This window comes from Alternaria novae-zelandiae, assembly GCF_023758075.1.
Source record: "Alternaria novae-zelandiae strain BMP 2774 chromosome Unknown scaffold_2, whole genome shotgun sequence".
Lineage (NCBI taxonomy): Eukaryota > Fungi > Ascomycota > Dothideomycetes > Pleosporales > Pleosporaceae > Alternaria > Alternaria novae-zelandiae.
In genome coordinates, this window is record NW_026056962.1 from 612214 (window position 1) to 630251 (window position 18038).

The 18038-nt window shown below is 51.7% G+C and overlaps 9 protein-coding genes across 9 annotated transcripts; 5 read left to right on the forward strand and 4 right to left on the reverse strand.

Annotated features, from left to right (window-relative positions):
- Positions 1-312: 312 nt before the first annotated feature.
- Positions 313-713, reverse strand: J4E88_001243 (uncharacterized protein; the record flags this gene model as incomplete). Its single annotated transcript, XM_049394913.1, has 2 exons — positions 313-503; positions 659-713. 2 exons carry the CDS (start codon positions 711-713, stop codon positions 313-315), a joined length of 246 nt encoding a protein of 81 aa, XP_049258777.1.
- A 607-nt stretch (positions 714-1320) lies between these two features.
- J4E88_001244 (uncharacterized protein) lies at positions 1321-3568 on the forward strand (the record flags this gene model as incomplete). The annotated part of the gene is made up of 4 exons (XM_049394914.1): positions 1321-1792; positions 1845-2240; positions 2289-3421; positions 3476-3568. The coding sequence occupies 4 exons, from the start codon at positions 1321-1323 to the stop codon at positions 3566-3568; spliced, it is 2094 nt and encodes a 697-aa protein (XP_049258778.1).
- Positions 3569-3972: 404 nt separating this feature from the next.
- J4E88_001245 (uncharacterized protein) lies at positions 3973-5052 on the reverse strand (the record flags this gene model as incomplete). Its single annotated transcript, XM_049394915.1, has 2 exons — positions 3973-4833; positions 4888-5052. 2 exons carry the CDS (start codon positions 5050-5052, stop codon positions 3973-3975), a joined length of 1026 nt encoding a protein of 341 aa, XP_049258779.1.
- A 256-nt stretch (positions 5053-5308) lies between these two features.
- On the forward strand, positions 5309-5988 carry RPS11A (ribosomal 40S subunit protein S11A; the record flags this gene model as incomplete). Its single annotated transcript, XM_049394916.1, has 4 exons — positions 5309-5325; positions 5378-5408; positions 5467-5671; positions 5762-5988. 4 exons carry the CDS (start codon positions 5309-5311, stop codon positions 5986-5988), a joined length of 480 nt encoding a protein of 159 aa, XP_049258780.1.
- Positions 5989-6411: 423 nt separating this feature from the next.
- On the reverse strand, positions 6412-6927 carry J4E88_001247 (uncharacterized protein; the record flags this gene model as incomplete). Its single annotated transcript, XM_049394917.1, has 2 exons — positions 6412-6786; positions 6865-6927. The coding sequence occupies 2 exons, from the start codon at positions 6925-6927 to the stop codon at positions 6412-6414; spliced, it is 438 nt and encodes a 145-aa protein (XP_049258781.1).
- A 569-nt stretch (positions 6928-7496) lies between these two features.
- J4E88_001248 (uncharacterized protein) lies at positions 7497-8204 on the forward strand (the record flags this gene model as incomplete). Its single annotated transcript, XM_049394918.1, has 1 exon — positions 7497-8204. One exon carries the CDS (start codon positions 7497-7499, stop codon positions 8202-8204), a length of 708 nt encoding a protein of 235 aa, XP_049258782.1.
- A 1582-nt stretch (positions 8205-9786) lies between these two features.
- J4E88_001249 (uncharacterized protein) lies at positions 9787-10746 on the forward strand (the record flags this gene model as incomplete). Its single annotated transcript, XM_049394919.1, has 5 exons — positions 9787-9789; positions 9947-10129; positions 10224-10297; positions 10356-10675; positions 10727-10746. 5 exons carry the CDS (start codon positions 9787-9789, stop codon positions 10744-10746), a joined length of 600 nt encoding a protein of 199 aa, XP_049258783.1.
- A 2163-nt stretch (positions 10747-12909) lies between these two features.
- J4E88_001250 (uncharacterized protein) lies at positions 12910-13884 on the forward strand (the record flags this gene model as incomplete). Its single annotated transcript, XM_049394920.1, has 1 exon — positions 12910-13884. The coding sequence occupies one exon, from the start codon at positions 12910-12912 to the stop codon at positions 13882-13884; it is 975 nt and encodes a 324-aa protein (XP_049258784.1).
- A 621-nt stretch (positions 13885-14505) lies between these two features.
- J4E88_001251 (uncharacterized protein) lies at positions 14506-16738 on the reverse strand (the record flags this gene model as incomplete). Its single annotated transcript, XM_049394921.1, has 5 exons — positions 14506-14613; positions 14695-15006; positions 15071-15946; positions 16008-16292; positions 16451-16738. The coding sequence occupies 5 exons, from the start codon at positions 16736-16738 to the stop codon at positions 14506-14508; spliced, it is 1869 nt and encodes a 622-aa protein (XP_049258785.1).
- Positions 16739-18038: the final 1300 nt, after the last annotated feature.

Below are 18038 nucleotides of genomic sequence, written 5' to 3' on the forward strand. Positions count from 1 at the left end.
GCTGGGTGTGAGAAGGGAGGATGTGAAGAGGAAATTTGTGGGGGAGGCGATCCATGTTGCGAACAACGGGGTGACTTTCCACACTACTGTTTAGGCGTTAGTTGGCGGGAGCGGAGCGGAGTATGGCATGTAGAGCGTGATAGTGCTCATTGCAATGAATTTGGTCGGCTATCTACTAGTCCTATATGGCCAACCCAGGCCACTATAGCTGAGATGCTATTGTAGGAGCCCGCATGAGAGGTCAAATTCAACTGAAATGGGGAACGTAGGGGGCAACGCGCGACCTCGGAGAAAATTATGGCAAACACAGAACTACTTACCGGCACCGGTCGTCCCTTCTTTACGGCTGGAAGTCAGCAGACCTCTTGAGTGGTGAATGACCAGATCATGGCCCGCCACGCTGAGGTCTAGAGTTGCCGCCGGCTCATCGATGAAACCGAGAGACTGAGAAGGAATATCTTGCGAAAAGACAACGAAGGCTTCTGCGTGATTTGATGAGTAACCTATCGATGATGACTTGTTTGCAGTCTTGCGACATGTTCCACATTGGGCGTACGTGAGAGCGAATCGCAACGACACAGCAATATTTTGAGCCGAGGACCAGCATAAGGGTGTGATTCGATGAGTACATTTGTGTACTCCAGGGCGTTTTACACACCTTCTTCAGGGTCCAGGATGGGCCCCGTTGCCAGAATCTCTGTGAGACTCCGCATCTTGGCAACGCTCAGGCGACAGCAGCCTGCGATTATCCGCTCGATCCTTGCACCTGCGTTAAGGTTGGCAACGGAGCGAAAGCGTCAAAAGGAGACAGCTGCGCGTCTTGGAAGAGTCTCCGGATTCCTTGGCCAGCTGCAGGCCGACTCCACTGCGTCTCACGACGACGTGAGGTCGAGCAGGTTTCCAACGCGAAGAATACGTCGGCAGGACACGACGGCGGGAGGCTGAGACGACCTGGCAGACCTTGCGATGTGTGCTGCGCTGTCGATCTTCAGTCGCATCTCGTTCGACAGAAAAGAAGTGGAGCAGCGGCTGGCCCCAGGTGCCCAGAGCTTGCGGTGGCTGAGTGAGGTCATCAAGAAGCTCGGCCACCCCAGCCAGGTCGTCGATTTAGCGACCGGGAAAGCATAACAAGCGCATAAGCTCCCAACACACCAACCTCATCACATCCGCCGTTCCCCGCTGGCGACGACACACTCTCCATATACCCTCTCGCTGCTTTTTGCACTTTTTGTGATACCCTTTGCCCTATACCCCTACACATACCCACCCCCATCACACACGGTCGTCACTCTGGACAGCGCCCACCCCAGAGCCGCCAAGATGCCGCAAGACCTCAAGAAGCTGATGCCCCAGGCCAAGAACCACCGGGCGGGGCCCTACACGTGCGAAGCTGCGAATGCAGAGAAGATCGAGGGCGAGACGGTGCCGCGTCGTAACCTGGCCGCGAAAGACGGTCTGGTACTGAAGCCCCACGACAACGTAGAGACATTGTACGACGTGCTGCGACACGCAGCCGCCAAGTACGGCAATGCAAAGGCAGTCGGTGCGCGTCGCATCGTCAACATACATGAGGAGACCAAGAAGGTCAAGAAGATGGTCGATGGCAAGGAGCAGGAAGTCGACAAGAAGTGGCAGTACTTCGAGCTCAGCCCGTACAAGTACAAGAGCTTCGTCGAGTTTGAGAAGATGGCGCTCGCAGTAGGCTCGGGCCTGAAGTCGCTGGGCTTCAACCCGCAAGACAGGCTTCACCTGTTCGCCGCCACGAGCATGCAATGGCTGGCGTCCGCACACGGTAAGCAGTCGCGTGTATCCGTACAAGAACCAGTAACTCATCATGCTTGCAGGTGCCATCTCCCAATCCATGGCCATTGTTACCGCATACGACACGCTGGGAGAAGAGGGTCTCAGGCATTCCATGCTTCAGACCAACGCAAAGGTCATGTTCACCGACCCTGAGCTGCTACCCAAGCTCGTCAACCCAATGAAGGAGGCCAAGGACGTCCAGGTCGTCGTATACTGCACCAAGAACGACCCCAAGCAGAAGGACATTGATACCCTTACCCAGGCGCACCCGCACTTGAAGGTTATGAGCTTCGACGAGCTGGTCAAGTTGGGCGAGGAGAGCCCTGCGGAGCCTATCCCGCCCAAGGCAGACGATCTGGCCTGCATCATGTACACGTCTGGATCTACAGGCACCCCCAAGGGAGTCATGATCAAGCACCGCAACGTCATCGCTGCTAGTAAGTCTTCTGCTACGAGCATGCGAACAAAGTACTGATCTCTTTCAGTTGCTGGTGTCGATGTTATTGTAGGCAAGTACCTCGGACCGGGCGACGTTCTCATCACCTACCTCCCCGCCGCGCATATCCTCGAGTTCGTATTCGAGAACGCCGTGCTCTACTGGGGTGGTACCATGGGCTACGGAACCATCAGGACGCTCTCGGACCAGTCCGTGCGCAACTGCGCTGGTGATATCCGTGAGTTGAAGCCAACGGTCATGGTCGGTGTACCGCAGGTGTGGGAGACCATCAAGAAGGGCATCGTCAACAAGGTTGAGGCGGGAGGCGCTGTTAAGAGCAACATGTTCTGGGGAGCGTTCGCCGCCAAGGGCTTCCTCCTTGGTTCTGGCCTGCCAGGTAGTGGTATTCTCGATGCCATTGTCTTCAACAAGGTCAAGGAAGCCACCGGAGGTAGACTTCGAATCTGCTTGAACGGTGGTGGACCCATCTCAAAGGAGACGCAGCGCTTCATCTCCATTGCCATTACACCCATGATCAGCGGATACGGTCTGACCGAAACCTGCGCCATGGGTGCGCTTATGGACCCCTTGGCCTGGAACGAGCACGCCCTCGGTGAGATGCCTGCTTCAATCGAGATGAAGCTTGTCGACTTTGCGGATGCTGGCTACTTCTCCACCAACAACCCGCCTCAGGGAGAAATCTGGATCCGTGGCGGTGGTGTCGTAGACGGTTACCTGGACATGCCCGAGGAGACCAAGGAGGCCTTCACCGACGACGGATGGTTCAAGACTGGTGACGTTGGAGAGTTCAACGCCAACGGTGAAGTCCGCATCATTGACCGCAAGAAGAACTTGGTTAAGACACTTGCTGGAGAGTATATTGCGCTCGAGAAGCTCGAGTCTGTCTACCGCTCCGCACCCATTGTCGCAAACATCTGCGTCTACGCTGCAGAAGATCGCCAGAAGCCTGTCGCGATCATCGTGCCCACCGAACCGCAACTGAAGAAGATTGCCGCCGCAGAGGGTGTCCAGGGTGACCACCTCGAGGAACTTGTTCACGACAAGAAGATCAATTCTGCAGTGCTCAAGCAATTGCAGCAGGCTGGCCAAAAGGGTGGTCTGGCTGGATTCGAGATGATTGAGGGTGTTGTGCTAGCAGACGAGGAGTGGACACCACAGAACGTAAGTACCTATGTAACATGGAAGAAAGTCTACAGAGTGCTGACATTACAACAGGGCCTCACCACTGCCGCACAGAAGCTCAACCGCAAGGGTATCTTGAAGCAGTACCAGAAGGAAGTTGACCAGGCCTACGGCAAGTCGTCTTAAAGACGTGTTGTCAGAAGCTAAAAGTTGAAGGACATTTCACGTGATCCTTGAACAACATGCTTGGCATCGTTGCAAATTTCCCATGACTATATGAATTGAGTTGGCGGAATATCCTCTTCCTTAGTATGGAGAAAGCTATGTAGTTATATCCTTGTTGCTATAGCACGGCGCAGGGGTCCTAGTTAAATGCTTATTCTGTGTGAATCTTGATCCCAGAAATTTGTCTCTTTACATATTGATAGATCGCGAAAAAGGTATTCCCTTGCGCATTTAGACATTACATCGACGTGCAGTGGTGCTCGACGAAAGCACCCACTCCCATGCTGCTCCGCAGCGTCTCACATGGTTGAGATACGAGTTGACTGGTTATGTGGTTGAGAAGACAGGTCCACCAAGCGGATAGCTTACTGCTTCTTAGCGTCCCTCTCAGCCTTTCGCAGGGCACGCTTCCGGATGCTCTCGTGCATGCCCCTGTTCACCTTGACAACAGTATCCGAGCGCTCACCCAAGAAGCGCGAAAGGAACCAGTGCATGAGTCCGTGGCTCCAGTACGGTGTGCTCGTGAAAGCTACGCCTTGTGCACCTCCACTCCTTCCAATCTTGCTTAGTGTAGCGTTTACGAATTGCTTGGGGTTCGGAACGAGTGCAGACGTCTTGCGGATCTTGGACATGGCCGTGGTGACGAGGTGAGACTGGACACATTGGACGTATACGCCGTGGGGCTCGAGTTCGGAAGCCAGCGCGGTGGACCATTGTTGTAGGAAAGCCTTGCTGCCGGAGTAGGTCGCGAGGAGAGGTGTAGGGAAGAAGCCGCCAAAGGAGGCCATGGTGAGGACGAGTCCACGCTTGCGAGACACCATCCCGGGGGTGACGAGCTGTGTGACACGGAGAGTAGCCATGCAGTTGATCATGATGATGTCGTTCATCTCCTGCTTGGGTGTCTCGACGAATGGTACTGGAATGCTGTGGCTCAAGCCAACATTGTTGACTAGTATGCTGACGTCGAGACCGTCAATGAGCTTCTTCATATTGTTGTAGTCGGCATCTTTGTTCTGCGCAAAGTCCATAGCCAGCGTCTTGACGGCGATCTTAGGGCCATACTTGGACGTGATGTCGGCGGAGAGGGAGTCGAGCTTCGATTGCGTACGCGAAACGAGGATGAGGTTGTAACCCTTGGCCGCGAGGGAGAGGGCGAACTCCTTGCCAATGCCGTCAGAGGCACCAGTTATGAGGGCCCAGGTGCCGCGGGGTCCGAATGTGCTGAGCTGGTGGGGGTTAGAGATATCCGGGAGGAGTCAAGAATGCTTAGAGGGGCATACAGATTTACCTGGCAGCACAAACAAGCTGAGAAGAACTCGAATAGTGCTAATGACAGGTGCTGCGAAAGATGCAACGCCTACGAGCAGGAAGCCATAGACAGCAGCCTGCACGAACGAGTTGCTTGCGTCGATGTGAACACCGAACGGCTCGAGTATGCCTGCCATGGAGAGCAAATATGGGAGCGGCCAGAGATTGGGTTGGTAAAGCTAAGGAGCAGTTGCAAGCGGATGCAGCATTGAAGTTCGCATGCTCCGTTAGCCCTCGCGACAATCTCGCGGCTTCGCTCTGGGCCCTGCCGAGGCTGGCCACTAGGGTCGCGCTAGCCCTCGGCACCGGAGGAACCTTTCTCCACACAAGCGATCGAATATTGCGATCCTAGAGCAACACCGAAAGCTCGACAATACCACCCGACCCGCAACCATGGCGACCGAACTCACGTACGTTGTGCGATACTGCGAATACTCTCGACAAATACTGATTGCGAAATAGTGTCCAGTCGGAGCGCGCTTTCCAGAAGCAGGTACTACACGCCCATTTCGCGAGCCCCCAGCAAGTCCGATACTAATGCGATGCGATAGCCTCACATCTTCCTCAACCACAAGGTCGGCGGACCCCGCAAGAACACCCGCGCCAGGAGATGGTACAAGGACGTTGGTCTGGGCTTCCGTACGCCCAAGACCGCCATTGAGGGTACCTACATCGACAAGAAGTGCCCATTCACCGGCATGGTCTCCATCCGTGGCCGTATCCTTACCGGCACTGTCATGTCCACCAAGATGCACCGTACGTGTTAGCCCAATTCTCGGAGCGCGCACACTAGGCTGCAACAGAAATATCAGAACGAAACGGGCAACAAGAACTAACGGAATGCAGGCACCTTGATTATCCGCCGTGAATACCTTCACTTCATCCCCAAGTACTCCCGTTACGAGAAGCGCCACAAGAACCTCGCCGCACACGTCTCCCCCGCTTTCCGTGTCGAGCCCGGTGACCAGGTCGTCGTTGGCCAGTGCAGGCCCCTCTCCAAGACCGTCCGCTTCAACGTCCTCCGTGTCCTCCCCCGAAAGGGAAAGGCTGCTAAGCAGTTCAACAAGTTCTAAGTGCATAGAAAAGGGATGGTGTAACGGTTCATGATCAGCAACGGAAAGAAACTTGGTTGAGGCGGAGTGTGACGGCTTTCGATATAGTCGTCAAAATTCGGCATCAAGGATTGAGGTATCGGAGTCCCATGGGCCATGTATGTTTCTTCAGCTACGATCAATGAAAGTCCTCGAGTGGTCAAACAAGCCCCGAGGCGGGTCAAAAGTCCATTGCCGTTCATGCTGCAGCGTGATGGATCTTGGTACATGTGTTTGCATTGGGAGCCCTGGCGATTAGTGTCTGCATAACATCACGTCTTCCTGTACTATGACATGTCCCTGGTTCAAGTTGTGAGAAGAGACACCGAATGAACGCGTCTTTGTACACATTAACATTACATCACTACCTCCATTTCGATGCCCAATACTCCCCAGCCCCCCACGCTAGGCCTTGACGTAGAAATCCCACTGCATCCACATCCAGATCAAACTTGAAGTTGCGACTATCACCGGTCCAGCCAATGGTTTGCCCCATCTTGTAGTTCCATACACAAACCATTCACTCATGAAGTGTCCCCAGGCTATAGCATAAGTCCACAAAGCCAATTGATAGAAGCTCGGATTGTTGATGTTGTATGCGGCGTAAAGTCGTACCATGCCCGTCAAGAAAGTCCATGTCCCAAATGTGCGCGACGAGAGAGCGGTTACGTGTTTCGGCGTGGTAGGGGGCGGATCAATTGCTGTAGGGTTGTAGACGCGCGAAGTGAAGGAGAGCGTGGCGTAGCATTGGAGGCTGTTGCCAACAGAGACTATGGCGACCTGTAAGAATTGTTAGTTTGTGTTACGATGAGAGACTGCATGGAAATGACAATCGCAAGCGCGGAGAACAGGACATACAAATAGAAGCCATTTGGGCAGTAAGCCTTCCGCTTGAGGAAGATAGGATTGTAGCGCGTCCATAATGGCGAGCAATTGGTTGCTTGGTCAGTGAGTAGAGTCGTCGACGCGTGCGCACGTCGAGTGTTGTATTTGGCAAATGTTCGGCCTTCTGTAGAACCAGCGGCATCTAAGGGTCTTGGCCTGTGCTCGTGGCGGAGGTATGCCTGGAATCATACCTCTGCCCATGGCATAGACCTATTACAACAGCATAACAGGAAACGCAGCTTATACCTTTAGCGTCTGATTGTAACTGACATTTTTGGTGCAAGGGCGATGATCGTAGACGTGATGATGAGGTGGTTGTTCCTAAGAGGCTAACCAAAGGTGTACGACGTGCCTCCCATGTTAGGTCAGCTGTGTGACAGTAGCTGAATACAACGAGGTCACCAGAAGCAGTAACGACGCGAGATAAGACCATACACTGCAAAGTCATTCAACTTTCTCTCCAAAAGACAAGGGTGCCCGACACCAGATGGCACTGAGTGAGGTATGTTATCGATAAGGCACCTTGAGAAACTGGCGCTGTTGATCATTCAACATGTTTCATCTCAGACCACAATGTCTATTGTCAATGAATACATTTCTCATGCATGTTCAACTTGCTGCAGCTGACCATGCGCATCTCGTTACAAAGCGGTCCGAACGACAATGACGTTGAAGATGACGCGAGCCACCCTCTTACTGGAGCCGCTGACAGGGACGAAGAAGCCCATCTGTTGACAAGAGAAGAGATGGACTTCGAAGACAACGCGTTGCCTGCGCGTAGTGGCCGACGTACTTTCCTTCGCTTCTTGCGCGGTCCAGAGCCACCTCGCATCCAGTCCATTCAGCCAGTCTTCCCAGCCATCCAAGCGTATCCGGCCCAATGGACGGAAGCACACGGGTTCAATAAACCCATCTGGCTCTTTGCTGTGCTACTGCTATGGCTTGTTATATTTGTGTGGTTTCTCACTGAACAACTACCGCTCCGCGATGGGGATGGCAATAGCGTGATCAACCTCGATTGCGTAGACACGCTCTGGAAACGAAAGAACGAATGCGGAATCGATGGGATCGATTGCCGCCCTTTCAGCAACTATTCATTCGCCTTCCGGTGTCCAGCGAAGTGCGGCGACGTGCAGATCTTGAATCCGCACATTGTTGGACCTCTCGAAGTAAACTACCGACCGCTTGTCATCGGTACGGGATTTTACCGTGGAGACAGTTTCATCTGCGGATCCGCGATCCATGCTGGCATTGTGGATGGCCGGAAAGGTGGTAAGGAACTGCCCGTAGGAACTGTGTGTAAGACATACTGACATGTTATCTTCATTCTTGTAGGCTCTGGTCGAATCACTCTCGTTGGTGAGCATGACAGTTTCGCCAGTACTAAGCGACACGGCATCGAATCCTTGCCTTTCGATTCGTACTTTCCGCTTGCCTTTTCCGTGGGCTATGACGATAGCTTCCACTCCGCTTCCGACCCTCGGTCAGCCTTGCTTCCTGTTTCACTCTTCGTCACTGCTGCGCTTGCTATCTTCACCACGTCACCCAAGATCTTCTTTGCGATCTTCAGCCTTATTTTTGCCCACGTGAGCTTTGTTTCCGACCCACCGTCAGCGTCTTCCCGAAACACTACTGTTCTTCCGGATCATCTGTCCATGTTCGCGAAGCGACTTTTACCGGCAATGTTCGTGGCCGTTGTCATATACTCCACTACCGTGAAGAGGTCATTACTTGGGATGACTGCTCATTTTGAGAAAGCACTTTTCTGGCTTTCCAGTTTCTGGATTGGCGCACTTTCAAATTATACTTTTGATTGGATACCGATATCTCGACTTACCTCGCACGATCTGGAACAACAACCCGGGGCAAAGCTAGCCTTGGCAATCATCGTTCTGGTGCTGGTGGTCATCATTGTAGGGCAAGTATATTTCTTCTGGCTCGAAGGCCGCCTGCTCCGCTACCTCGGCTTGTATGGACTTTTCATTCTTGGAATCATTGTCTGCTTGACTATCCCAGGCGTAAATCTAAGGATCCACCACTACATCCTCGCGATATTGTTGCTGCCGGGCACGAGTTTGCAAACACGACCGTCTTTACTGTACCAAGGCATTCTGTTGGGTCTTTTCGTCAATGGAATAGCGCGCTGGGACTTTGACTCTGTCTTGCAGACTTCTGCTGCACTTCGCGCTGATGCGAAGTTCAACTCCGTGGTTCCCAAGATAGCGGACGCCACCGTCAATTTTGGTACCGAGGCGCTGGTCGCGACATTTCGGTATGAAGCACACCCGGTCGGAATTGACGGCATAAGTGTCTTAGTAAATGATGTTGAGCGGGACCGCGCGTTCTACGATGATGGGCTAGGTGGAGCTTCTTTTGAGTGGCGCAGGCCACTTGATAGTGGAATCAACGAGTACTTCCGGTGGGCTTATGTAAGAGATGGGAGAACTTTGGATTATACCAGGCCAGGTACATTATCTGGCAACGGCACGTGGATTCTTGGAGAGCCGGTGGAGAAGATATGAGTGCAGCTGGCTGCACGGTTGCAATTATAAGGATACATCGCGTCTAGGCTCATGTGCCTGGGGTGTGGTGGAGGCCCACGAGGTTCGTTGATTGGAGAATATAAGCTTTTACGATCACAAGAACATGTCAGGGTCTGGTCGTTGTTATCGCTCACATCCGAAGACCTGTCATTTGCTGTAGGCGACATCGGACCATGGTATCAGTTCCAAATACCCCACACTCTTCGTCACGAAGCCCGCATCACTATTAGCTTCAACCACAAGACAGATACGGTCTGAGGCTTCTCCGTAGCCCATATCTCTTCATCCAACCCTTTTCTCTTCCGGCTCATACTCACTCATCCATTCCTTCCAACCCTCACCACCTTTCAAGATGGTAAGTCACAGTTGTTCAGTTCTGCAGTCATGCCGCACATTTTCCGTTCAAATCAGAGTTTCAATCTCCTGGACAAGCCGCGATACAAGATCTGTATCCAAGCAGCGATTTCGGGGCTACATGCGCGATTCCATGAGCTATACTGACCATGCCACAGCACTATACACTCATCGCTTCGACGGCTGCACTTTCTGCACTGGTTCCGCGCCAGATGCGAAACTGCCCCGCTATACCTACATGCCCTCGCTGGAACGGTTGCGTATCTACATCCACCAACGGTGCTGTATTCCAGCTCACCTGTGCGACCGACTACAACGGCCCCATCATCGACTCTGCCCAGGTACGTTAGAATCCCGAGGAAGACTAGAATACTATTCACACCTTTAAAGGCCGATGTATTCGTCGACTGCGCAGATGCTTGCTCTCGACACAAGGATTGCGTCGCATTCAACATGAAGGGAAGTTTCTGCTACCTTCTGGGCAACCCCAAGGGTACTGCCCGGCCAGCGTAAGTTTGTCTCTAACACGTCCATCTATTGCCAACAACTTTCCAACTCATCCTGCAGAACCAACGTGTCCACCGGCAATCAGCTCAAGGGCCCGACCATCGCAGAGCCCGCGCCTGGCTCCTCGACATGCACCGACGTCATCGACTGCCCTACCGATGACAAGTGCAGGTACACCACTGCGAACCAGAAGCCGTTCATTGCACAGTGCAACTGGGACTACTATGGTGGCGACATTGCCTACAAGTCAACCGAGTCCATGACCAAGTGTGTGGACGTGTGTTCTTTTACAACAGGATGTGTTGCCGTTACTTGGTTTGACCAGAACTGCTACCTCAAGAACAACAACACCAACATGATCTACAACAACAATGTTGATAGTAAGCATTTGTGCAATCGCGAGTTTGATCTCCGAGCTAACGCATGTTTAGGTGTTCATCTTGAGAACTAGACTTCTCATCTTTGAGGCAAGCTGGATGCCGTCAACGTTGCATATCATCACTGGATCGGTCACCACCATGCCGTGGTGTTGGAGTGGGCGTCTATGGGGTTTTCCAGGCCAAGATGTTGCATGAAATGCCGCATATCGGCCCGTAGGCTGTTGCTCTAGTCGAGCATACAATATCACGAATAATCCCCCGTTTCAGTTTCACCTTGCGAAAGTAGTTTCGATGATTATGTCATTCTTTTGTACTGCGTACACGAGCTAGTTTTACACGTCTTCCTCTAGTGGCGCGCCTCGCTTACGGTACCTATGCTTGACCGGCAACACAGCCCGAACTTGGCATGGTAGGCTGTGTTTGACACCAACCAACAAAAGCCAGCTATTTTGCCCTTGGGTCGATCTTCGAAATAGTCGAGGAATTGTGGGGTGATCATCAGGCTGAGACGTCAAGTGCACAGATACGGGACCTGCGTTGAAGGTACGCGCCACGATAAGGCGACCTGTGTGTTGATAAACTTTCTCTTTTGCGCCTTGCTACGTAGAGGTGCTTATAGTGAAAACGAATTTACTCAATCTCGCATCTCATTTCATAAATATTGATATACTGCACTCCCGAGATTCTTCCACAGCTTCACCTACGCGTTACCAAAGTACCTCCAAACATGGGCATCCTAGCATCTTTCACTCGTCCTAAAAGTCCACTTTGGCAAGGACCTCAACACTTCCATCACCATGTCTTTCTCGTCAAGGCATTTATTCTTTTTGTCTTTATCATCATTATCATTTCCCACAATGCTTCCTTCAAGTACGGATTTAACGATCGCGACAACGACCCCCGCTGGCAAAGCTATGCGTAAGTCACAGCACATGGTCTTCCCACTTACGATCATTTCAAGAGCCAGGCCGATCGAATAAGCGCATACTAACTTTGTATCCAGGAATGATTGGTTCTTCCGCACAGGATTCGCAATGATCCCAGATACCATTTACACCCTCTTCAGCCTCGTGGCTATACCCTCTTCAGCCTCCGCACCAAATTTGTTTCATCCCATCCTTACTCTCACTGTATCTTTGGTCATGGTGTGTCTTTATGGGGCCATCTGCTTTCTACACACGCTCATCATCTACAACGATGAGAGCAATACCTACAACAAGTCGTATTGGGATAGCCTTGGATATGCTGAGGTGGGATTCCAGGGGTTACTAAACCTTTTACATGCGGGAATGGCTCTACTGAGTTGCATCGCTGTGCATCAGTGGAGGAGGTCGAAGAAGGGTAAGGGGGCTGGTTATACTGCGGATGTGGAGTTGACGCCTTCGACCAAGGATGGTAGGGCCAGTGGTTTGAGTTAGATGGTCAGGTAGAAGAAGAGGGGACATTGTTTGATGTGCTTGCCGTTGGCGGGTTTCGCGGGTTGAGCACGGCGGCAGCATCAAAGCGAACGAAAATGAGTAATAATGAGGGGAATTTAGACTACGTGTAATTATTTAGAGCAACAATGTATAATACATCTTAGTTTCTGCAATCTCAATGAGAAGGTTCAAAGTGGGAGTGGATGACGCTTATCTCCATGATCGCCGTTGATAGCACCCCACTAACGCTACGGTGACTCAACCAACCACGACTCACATAAAAGACACGACGACTGCCAGAGCGTCAATGTAGCCGTTCATCTGTTCAGAATTCCGATGGCGCTTCAAAGCCTCGTTGTTGGCGCGATAGCGGCTCATCCCACAACAGCCTTGTTCTTCACGCCTTTCCTGCTTGTATTGATCCGATCAGTATATCGCATCTACTTTCACCCTCTCTCCCACATCCCTGGACCTATTTTGCCTAAGCTGACCAGCATTTTCCTTCACTACCACGCCTACATCGGAGACGAAGCAAGCACTATCCACAAACTCCACGAACAATATGGCCCCTATGTCCGAGTCTCACCGAATGAAGTCGATATAAGCGACGCGGATGCTATACCCGCAATCTACGCATCGAAAGGAGGCTTTCCAAAAGCGGCGTGCTATGCAAATTTCGACATTGATGGCCACAAGACCATTTTCTCGACTATCGATACGGACTACAGGAGCCCAAGAGCGAAAGCTGTGGTCCCGCTGTTCTCAACAAAAGCATTGAGGGAAAATGAGAGAGCGATTTGGGGATGCGTCGATCGTATGGTGGAGCGATTGAGGGACGAAGCCATGACAAAGCGGCCTGTCAACGTGCTCAACTTGACGCGAAGCCTGGCTGTGGACGCAGTTTCTACGCACCTGTTCCGGGAGAATTACGATGGGGTCAGCGAACGCGGTCCAGTACTCAGCGTGAGCGCATTCGTGGACGCGTTTGTCGCTGTCGGTCGCTTCTTCTACCTCCCGAATCTCGCTTTCACGTGGCTGGAATGGGCCGTTGCCAAATGGTTGCCCGATCCAGAGACTGATGATAGCATGATGCTTGTTGATAAGTTCATCGGCACACTGGTAGCGAATACCTCCGAGAAGTCAACAACATACCCCGGGCGTCTACTCGCTGCGGGGCTCAGCGACTCCGAAGTCAAGGCACAGTGCAAAGACCTCATCTTCGCTGGGACAGATTCTACGGGGATGAACTTGGCAACGATCATGCGCAATTTGGCGTTGTACCCAGACATGTACGAAAGACTAAAGGATGAGGTTAACAACAACATTGCCCTTGGTCCAGATGCGCAGGACGTTCAAGCGCTACCCTATCTCAACGCTATTGTCAAAGAAGGCCTCCGAATTAGCATGGCAAATCCTACGCGCTTACCTCATACGGTCCCTGCAGGAGGTTGGACTTTCAAAAACACCTACTTCCCAGCTGGTGCCATTGTCGGTTGCTCAGCATATGAGCTGCACTTCAACCCGGACATCTTTCCCTCACCAAGGAGCTTCCGGCCTGAAAGATGGCTGAGCCCAACAGAAGCTATGTCGAAATACTGGTTCGCATTCGGCGCAGGGAGCAGAGCGTGCATCGCCAGAAACTTGGCAACCATGGAGTTACAATTCGCGACGGAGAGGCTAGGTAGAAGTGGGGTTCTTGATGGTGCAAGTGTAGTACAGAACGATGTCGAGATCTATGAGTGGTTCAATTCGAAAGTCAAGGGCGAGAGAATTGACTTGGTCTGGGGTTGAGTGAGATGGCTCTACAATCCCCTTGACTAGATGAAGTTTCGACTTAGGAAAAGGGCATGCATTACATAAAATGAGAACAAAGGATGTACACTGGTGTCGTATGTCCGGTTTGTATGCGTCCTGGGAGCTTTCATGACAGGCATCCTACCAGGTCTTATGTCACCCAGTGCCGATTGTAAGTGTATCGGTCAATTGCATGCACGCTTCCAATGCAGGACAGTGTCACTGAAGCAATCATGAGTTGAGTGAGCGGCCTCTTTGAGAACGACTGACCATCGCGGACTCCATCGGCAAGTTGCGAAGCAAGTAGTGAGAACATGCGATCGGTGAGCATACATCAACAAGGAAGCAAGTATCTCAGAAATTAAGGAGATGTAATGTATTCAGAAGAAGCTACAAACTACTAACGCGGAGCAACAAAGGGGAAGAGAAACAACGGTAGAAAGAACATGGCAGAAGCCAGCGCAAGCTCACACTAGCGTGAAACGGAGCGACGCGACCAACGAAGCGTGCAAAAAGACAGCAGAGCCAAAAGCGACAATCCAGCTACCTCATCGGTTCGTGGCATCGCAGGATGGCTCGCTTCAGTCGGCACGAAGAGAAATGCCCGGCGGAATCGGTTCAAGGACGGCACTTCTCGCCTTTCTCGAAGCACAACTCGACAACCTCGCGCGCGCCGTTGTGGAAGCACTTCTTCTTGATGCCGCAGGTGAACTGCCAGTCGCACATCTGGGAGGAGTTAGTCGACGAACCATACCAATGAAGATGATGCAACATTGCAGGGGGTGGGTGGGCAAGGCAGTGACTTACGTTGCAAGACTCATCACCGGACTCGCACAGATAGCAATCCTCATCGGCAAAGGAAAAGTCTGGCCGGGTTCCGTTGGAGATCGCCGGCTGCAAATGGGTAGTCGTTGTGTTGGAAGTAGGGGCGTCATCGCCAGCGAGCACCAGAAGCATCGCGGCGGAGCCAAGGAAATCGCCGGAAGCCATGGACGTGTCGTATGCTTTGGACGCCTCGGCGTCCTCTAGGAGGCTTATGCAGATCTCCGCTTCGCTGAGAGGGTCTTTGCACAGGAAGTGCTCACAGCCTTGGTCTTCGTCGCAAGCGAAATCGCACCCCTGTTTGTAGCGGAAGTCAGTCAGAAGTTCTATGAGCACGCGACGGACTGGTGCTTCAACTTACATCGCATTCCGCGTTACCGTCGCAAGAGTCGCACATCGGCTTGGCGATAATGGTATCGCGGGGAGACATAGGCGCAGGGGTTTGGTTGGCACGAACTGATCTGGCTACGGTGTGGGTCGCGGTCGTGATTACAGTGACGGGAATCTCGAGCACGTGTGGTGAGCGCGAAGCAGTAACAGTTGGTGGCTGGAGCATGATGGTGGACGCTGGATCATGGTAGTGATAGGTGACAATGGAAGTTGTGCCTGGCTGCTGGTAGACGACAGTAGAAGCTGGGTTCTGTACGGTGACAATGGATGTGGTGCCTGGTTGCTGGTAGATTACGGTGGAAGCCGGCTTCTCCACAGTGACGGTATTAATCTGAATCTGAGGGGCTGCCACGACGACAGTGGTAGTCTGAACCCGAGGAGCTGTCATGACGACAGTGGTGGTCTGAACCTGAGGAGCTGTCACGACGACAGTGGTGATCTGTGGACGCTGAGCAACAACTGTCACAGTGCTTGTCTGTGGACGCTGAGAAATAACTGTCACGGTTTTGGTCTGTGGACGCTGAGTAACCACTGTCACAGTACTGGTTACTACAGGTATCGAAGTAGTGGTCGTAGTGCATGGGGAGCTCTGAGGAGCTACGACAACAGTAGTGGTACTGGTAACAGGGGCGGACACGGTGACGGTGACGACTGGCGAGGACGTGGGGCCAACGACGGTCGAAATGACCACTGTCTCGGTGGTAGTTGTGGTCTCGCTGGGTCCGGAGGCAGAGACGTTGAAGCCCGGGGGCTGCCATTTGGAACGGACGCTCATGCACACCGTCATGTGAGTGGCTAAGTTGTTGCAAAGGTACTTGTCGCACTCTGCGCAGTCGGCGTGGCATTCCTGAGAAAAGATAAGTTAGCAAGCTGAGTACAGGCAGGAAACCTGGGACGAATTAACGTACTGGGCAAGTTTGGTCGTTGCAAGGGAAGCATTCCGACTGCTTGAAGGCAGTGCGACGAGTAGGTGACTGGTTGTCGCCATCGTTGGAGGCTAGCTCATCGCGAGGGGCCAGACTAGTGTGCGTCGGGGGTAGGGCTGTACGAGCAAGCGTGATGGTAGTGGTGATGTCGGAGATTGATGCCTCAGAAGTAGGCATGGCGGTCACAGTTACGACAGAGGTGCTGATGGTGGTCTTGAGGATGGTGGCTGTGACTGTGTGATTGCGGATGGCATCGCTGAGCTCGGGCTGGACGTCGAAGCAGCTACGCGTATTCAGAAAAGCGTCGAAACATTGGTAATGGTCGCAGTCCCGACATTTGTATTCATAAGGCTTGCAATACTACCAGCCAGAAGGTCAGCAAAGATCATCCTATTCCGAAAGAAGAGAACATGAGGAAGACTTACGTCGCAAGGTTCCTTAACTGAGCACTGTTTGCATGAGGTTTCCGACAGAGCAATGGTACGAGGGGATACTGAGTTGTCGTTGCCAACAGCCATGTCGCCTCCCTGGTAGTAGGAGCAGTAGTTGTTCTTGTCGCAGCCAATGTGCCAGTTCCCGTCGACGACGGGAGTGTGCTGGGCTGGAACAGCATCGACAGGGTCCTCAATGGAACTTGGCTTGACTGCCAGGCCGGCAGGCGTAGCGGCACCGAAGGCGATGAAGCCAGCGATGACGCTGGTGGTGAGACGCATGGCGTGGGGTGTGGTTGGAGGAACCAAGCTCTACCGGTGGGATGCGTTGATGGGGTGGGCTCAGGTATGGATGACGGATGGATGAGCTGGGTAGAAGAGTTGATGGTAGAGTTGCTGGGCTGGTTGTGATGTGAGAGAGAAATGGAGGATGGAGACCCGAGGACGGGATTATATACTCATGCACGTAGCTTGTAGACGGGCAGCAGCAGTGAGGTGCTGCTGCTTCATGGTGTGTTGATGTTTACTGTGGTTGTAGATGGAAGAAGGTGGAACATGCTGAACCTGACGACGATCCTACTCCAAAGACAGCAAGGCCGACTCCTACACGTGGTAGTCAGAGAAGTCTCGAGTCTCCTCGTTGGAGAAGCGGCCAGTGCCTTGATCTTGCGGCCTCTACTACATGCATCGATAGGCCAGGTACCCAAACATCGTCCGCGGGATGGGCATGCTGCAACAATAGTTGGAACGGCTAATACAAGTGCTGAAGGAGAAGTATTGTCCTTCGAGTGTGGCTGCATCCTCTACAGCCTATGTCCTGTTCATGTCGGGTAGTAGGCGTCGGCGGACGTGCTCCTTCGTGATGAGCGTGGTGTCAGCAGCTCGGAAAGAGCGTATGGGCAGCCTGGGAACTGCATATAGCATGACACAGCCTTGGAAAGGGTGAATCGATGCACTACGAGCGTATGAGTGTGTCCATGTATTAAAGTCATGCTGCCTGGTTGCTGTGGGCTTGCGCTGCCATGTAAAGGTTTTGGGAATGCTGAAGTCTTGTGGCACGCGATGGAAAGGATGACGTTCATTGAGTCTAATAGAGTGGAAGCTAGCCGGGAGTCGCAAGACTCCTAGCAAAAGGTTTTGCAGAGCTCTTAGCTTAGAATAATTATATTAATCTCCTACTAATTATATAAAGCTAATTCTTATACTATATATTAAAGTATATTTTATAACTTATAAAAAACTTACTTATTTTTTTTTTAACTTAGTATATTAAAGCTTTATATTTATTTATTTAAAAATAGTTTTTTATATTATAATAGTATTTTAAGTAGTAAGTAGTAGTATTTAAAAGCTTAGTATATAAGTAATTTTATTATATTTTACTATAGTAGCTTAATAGTTATAAGTAGCTTAAATATAAGTAAATAACTATTTATTTTATTATAGTTTATAGTTAAGTAAATTACTACTTTACTAAGTACTATAAAAACTATAAGTATTACTTTTATTAATATTAGTAAAATTTTAGCTATATATTAAAAAGCTTACTTATATTTTTATATTTATTTACTATATAATAAAA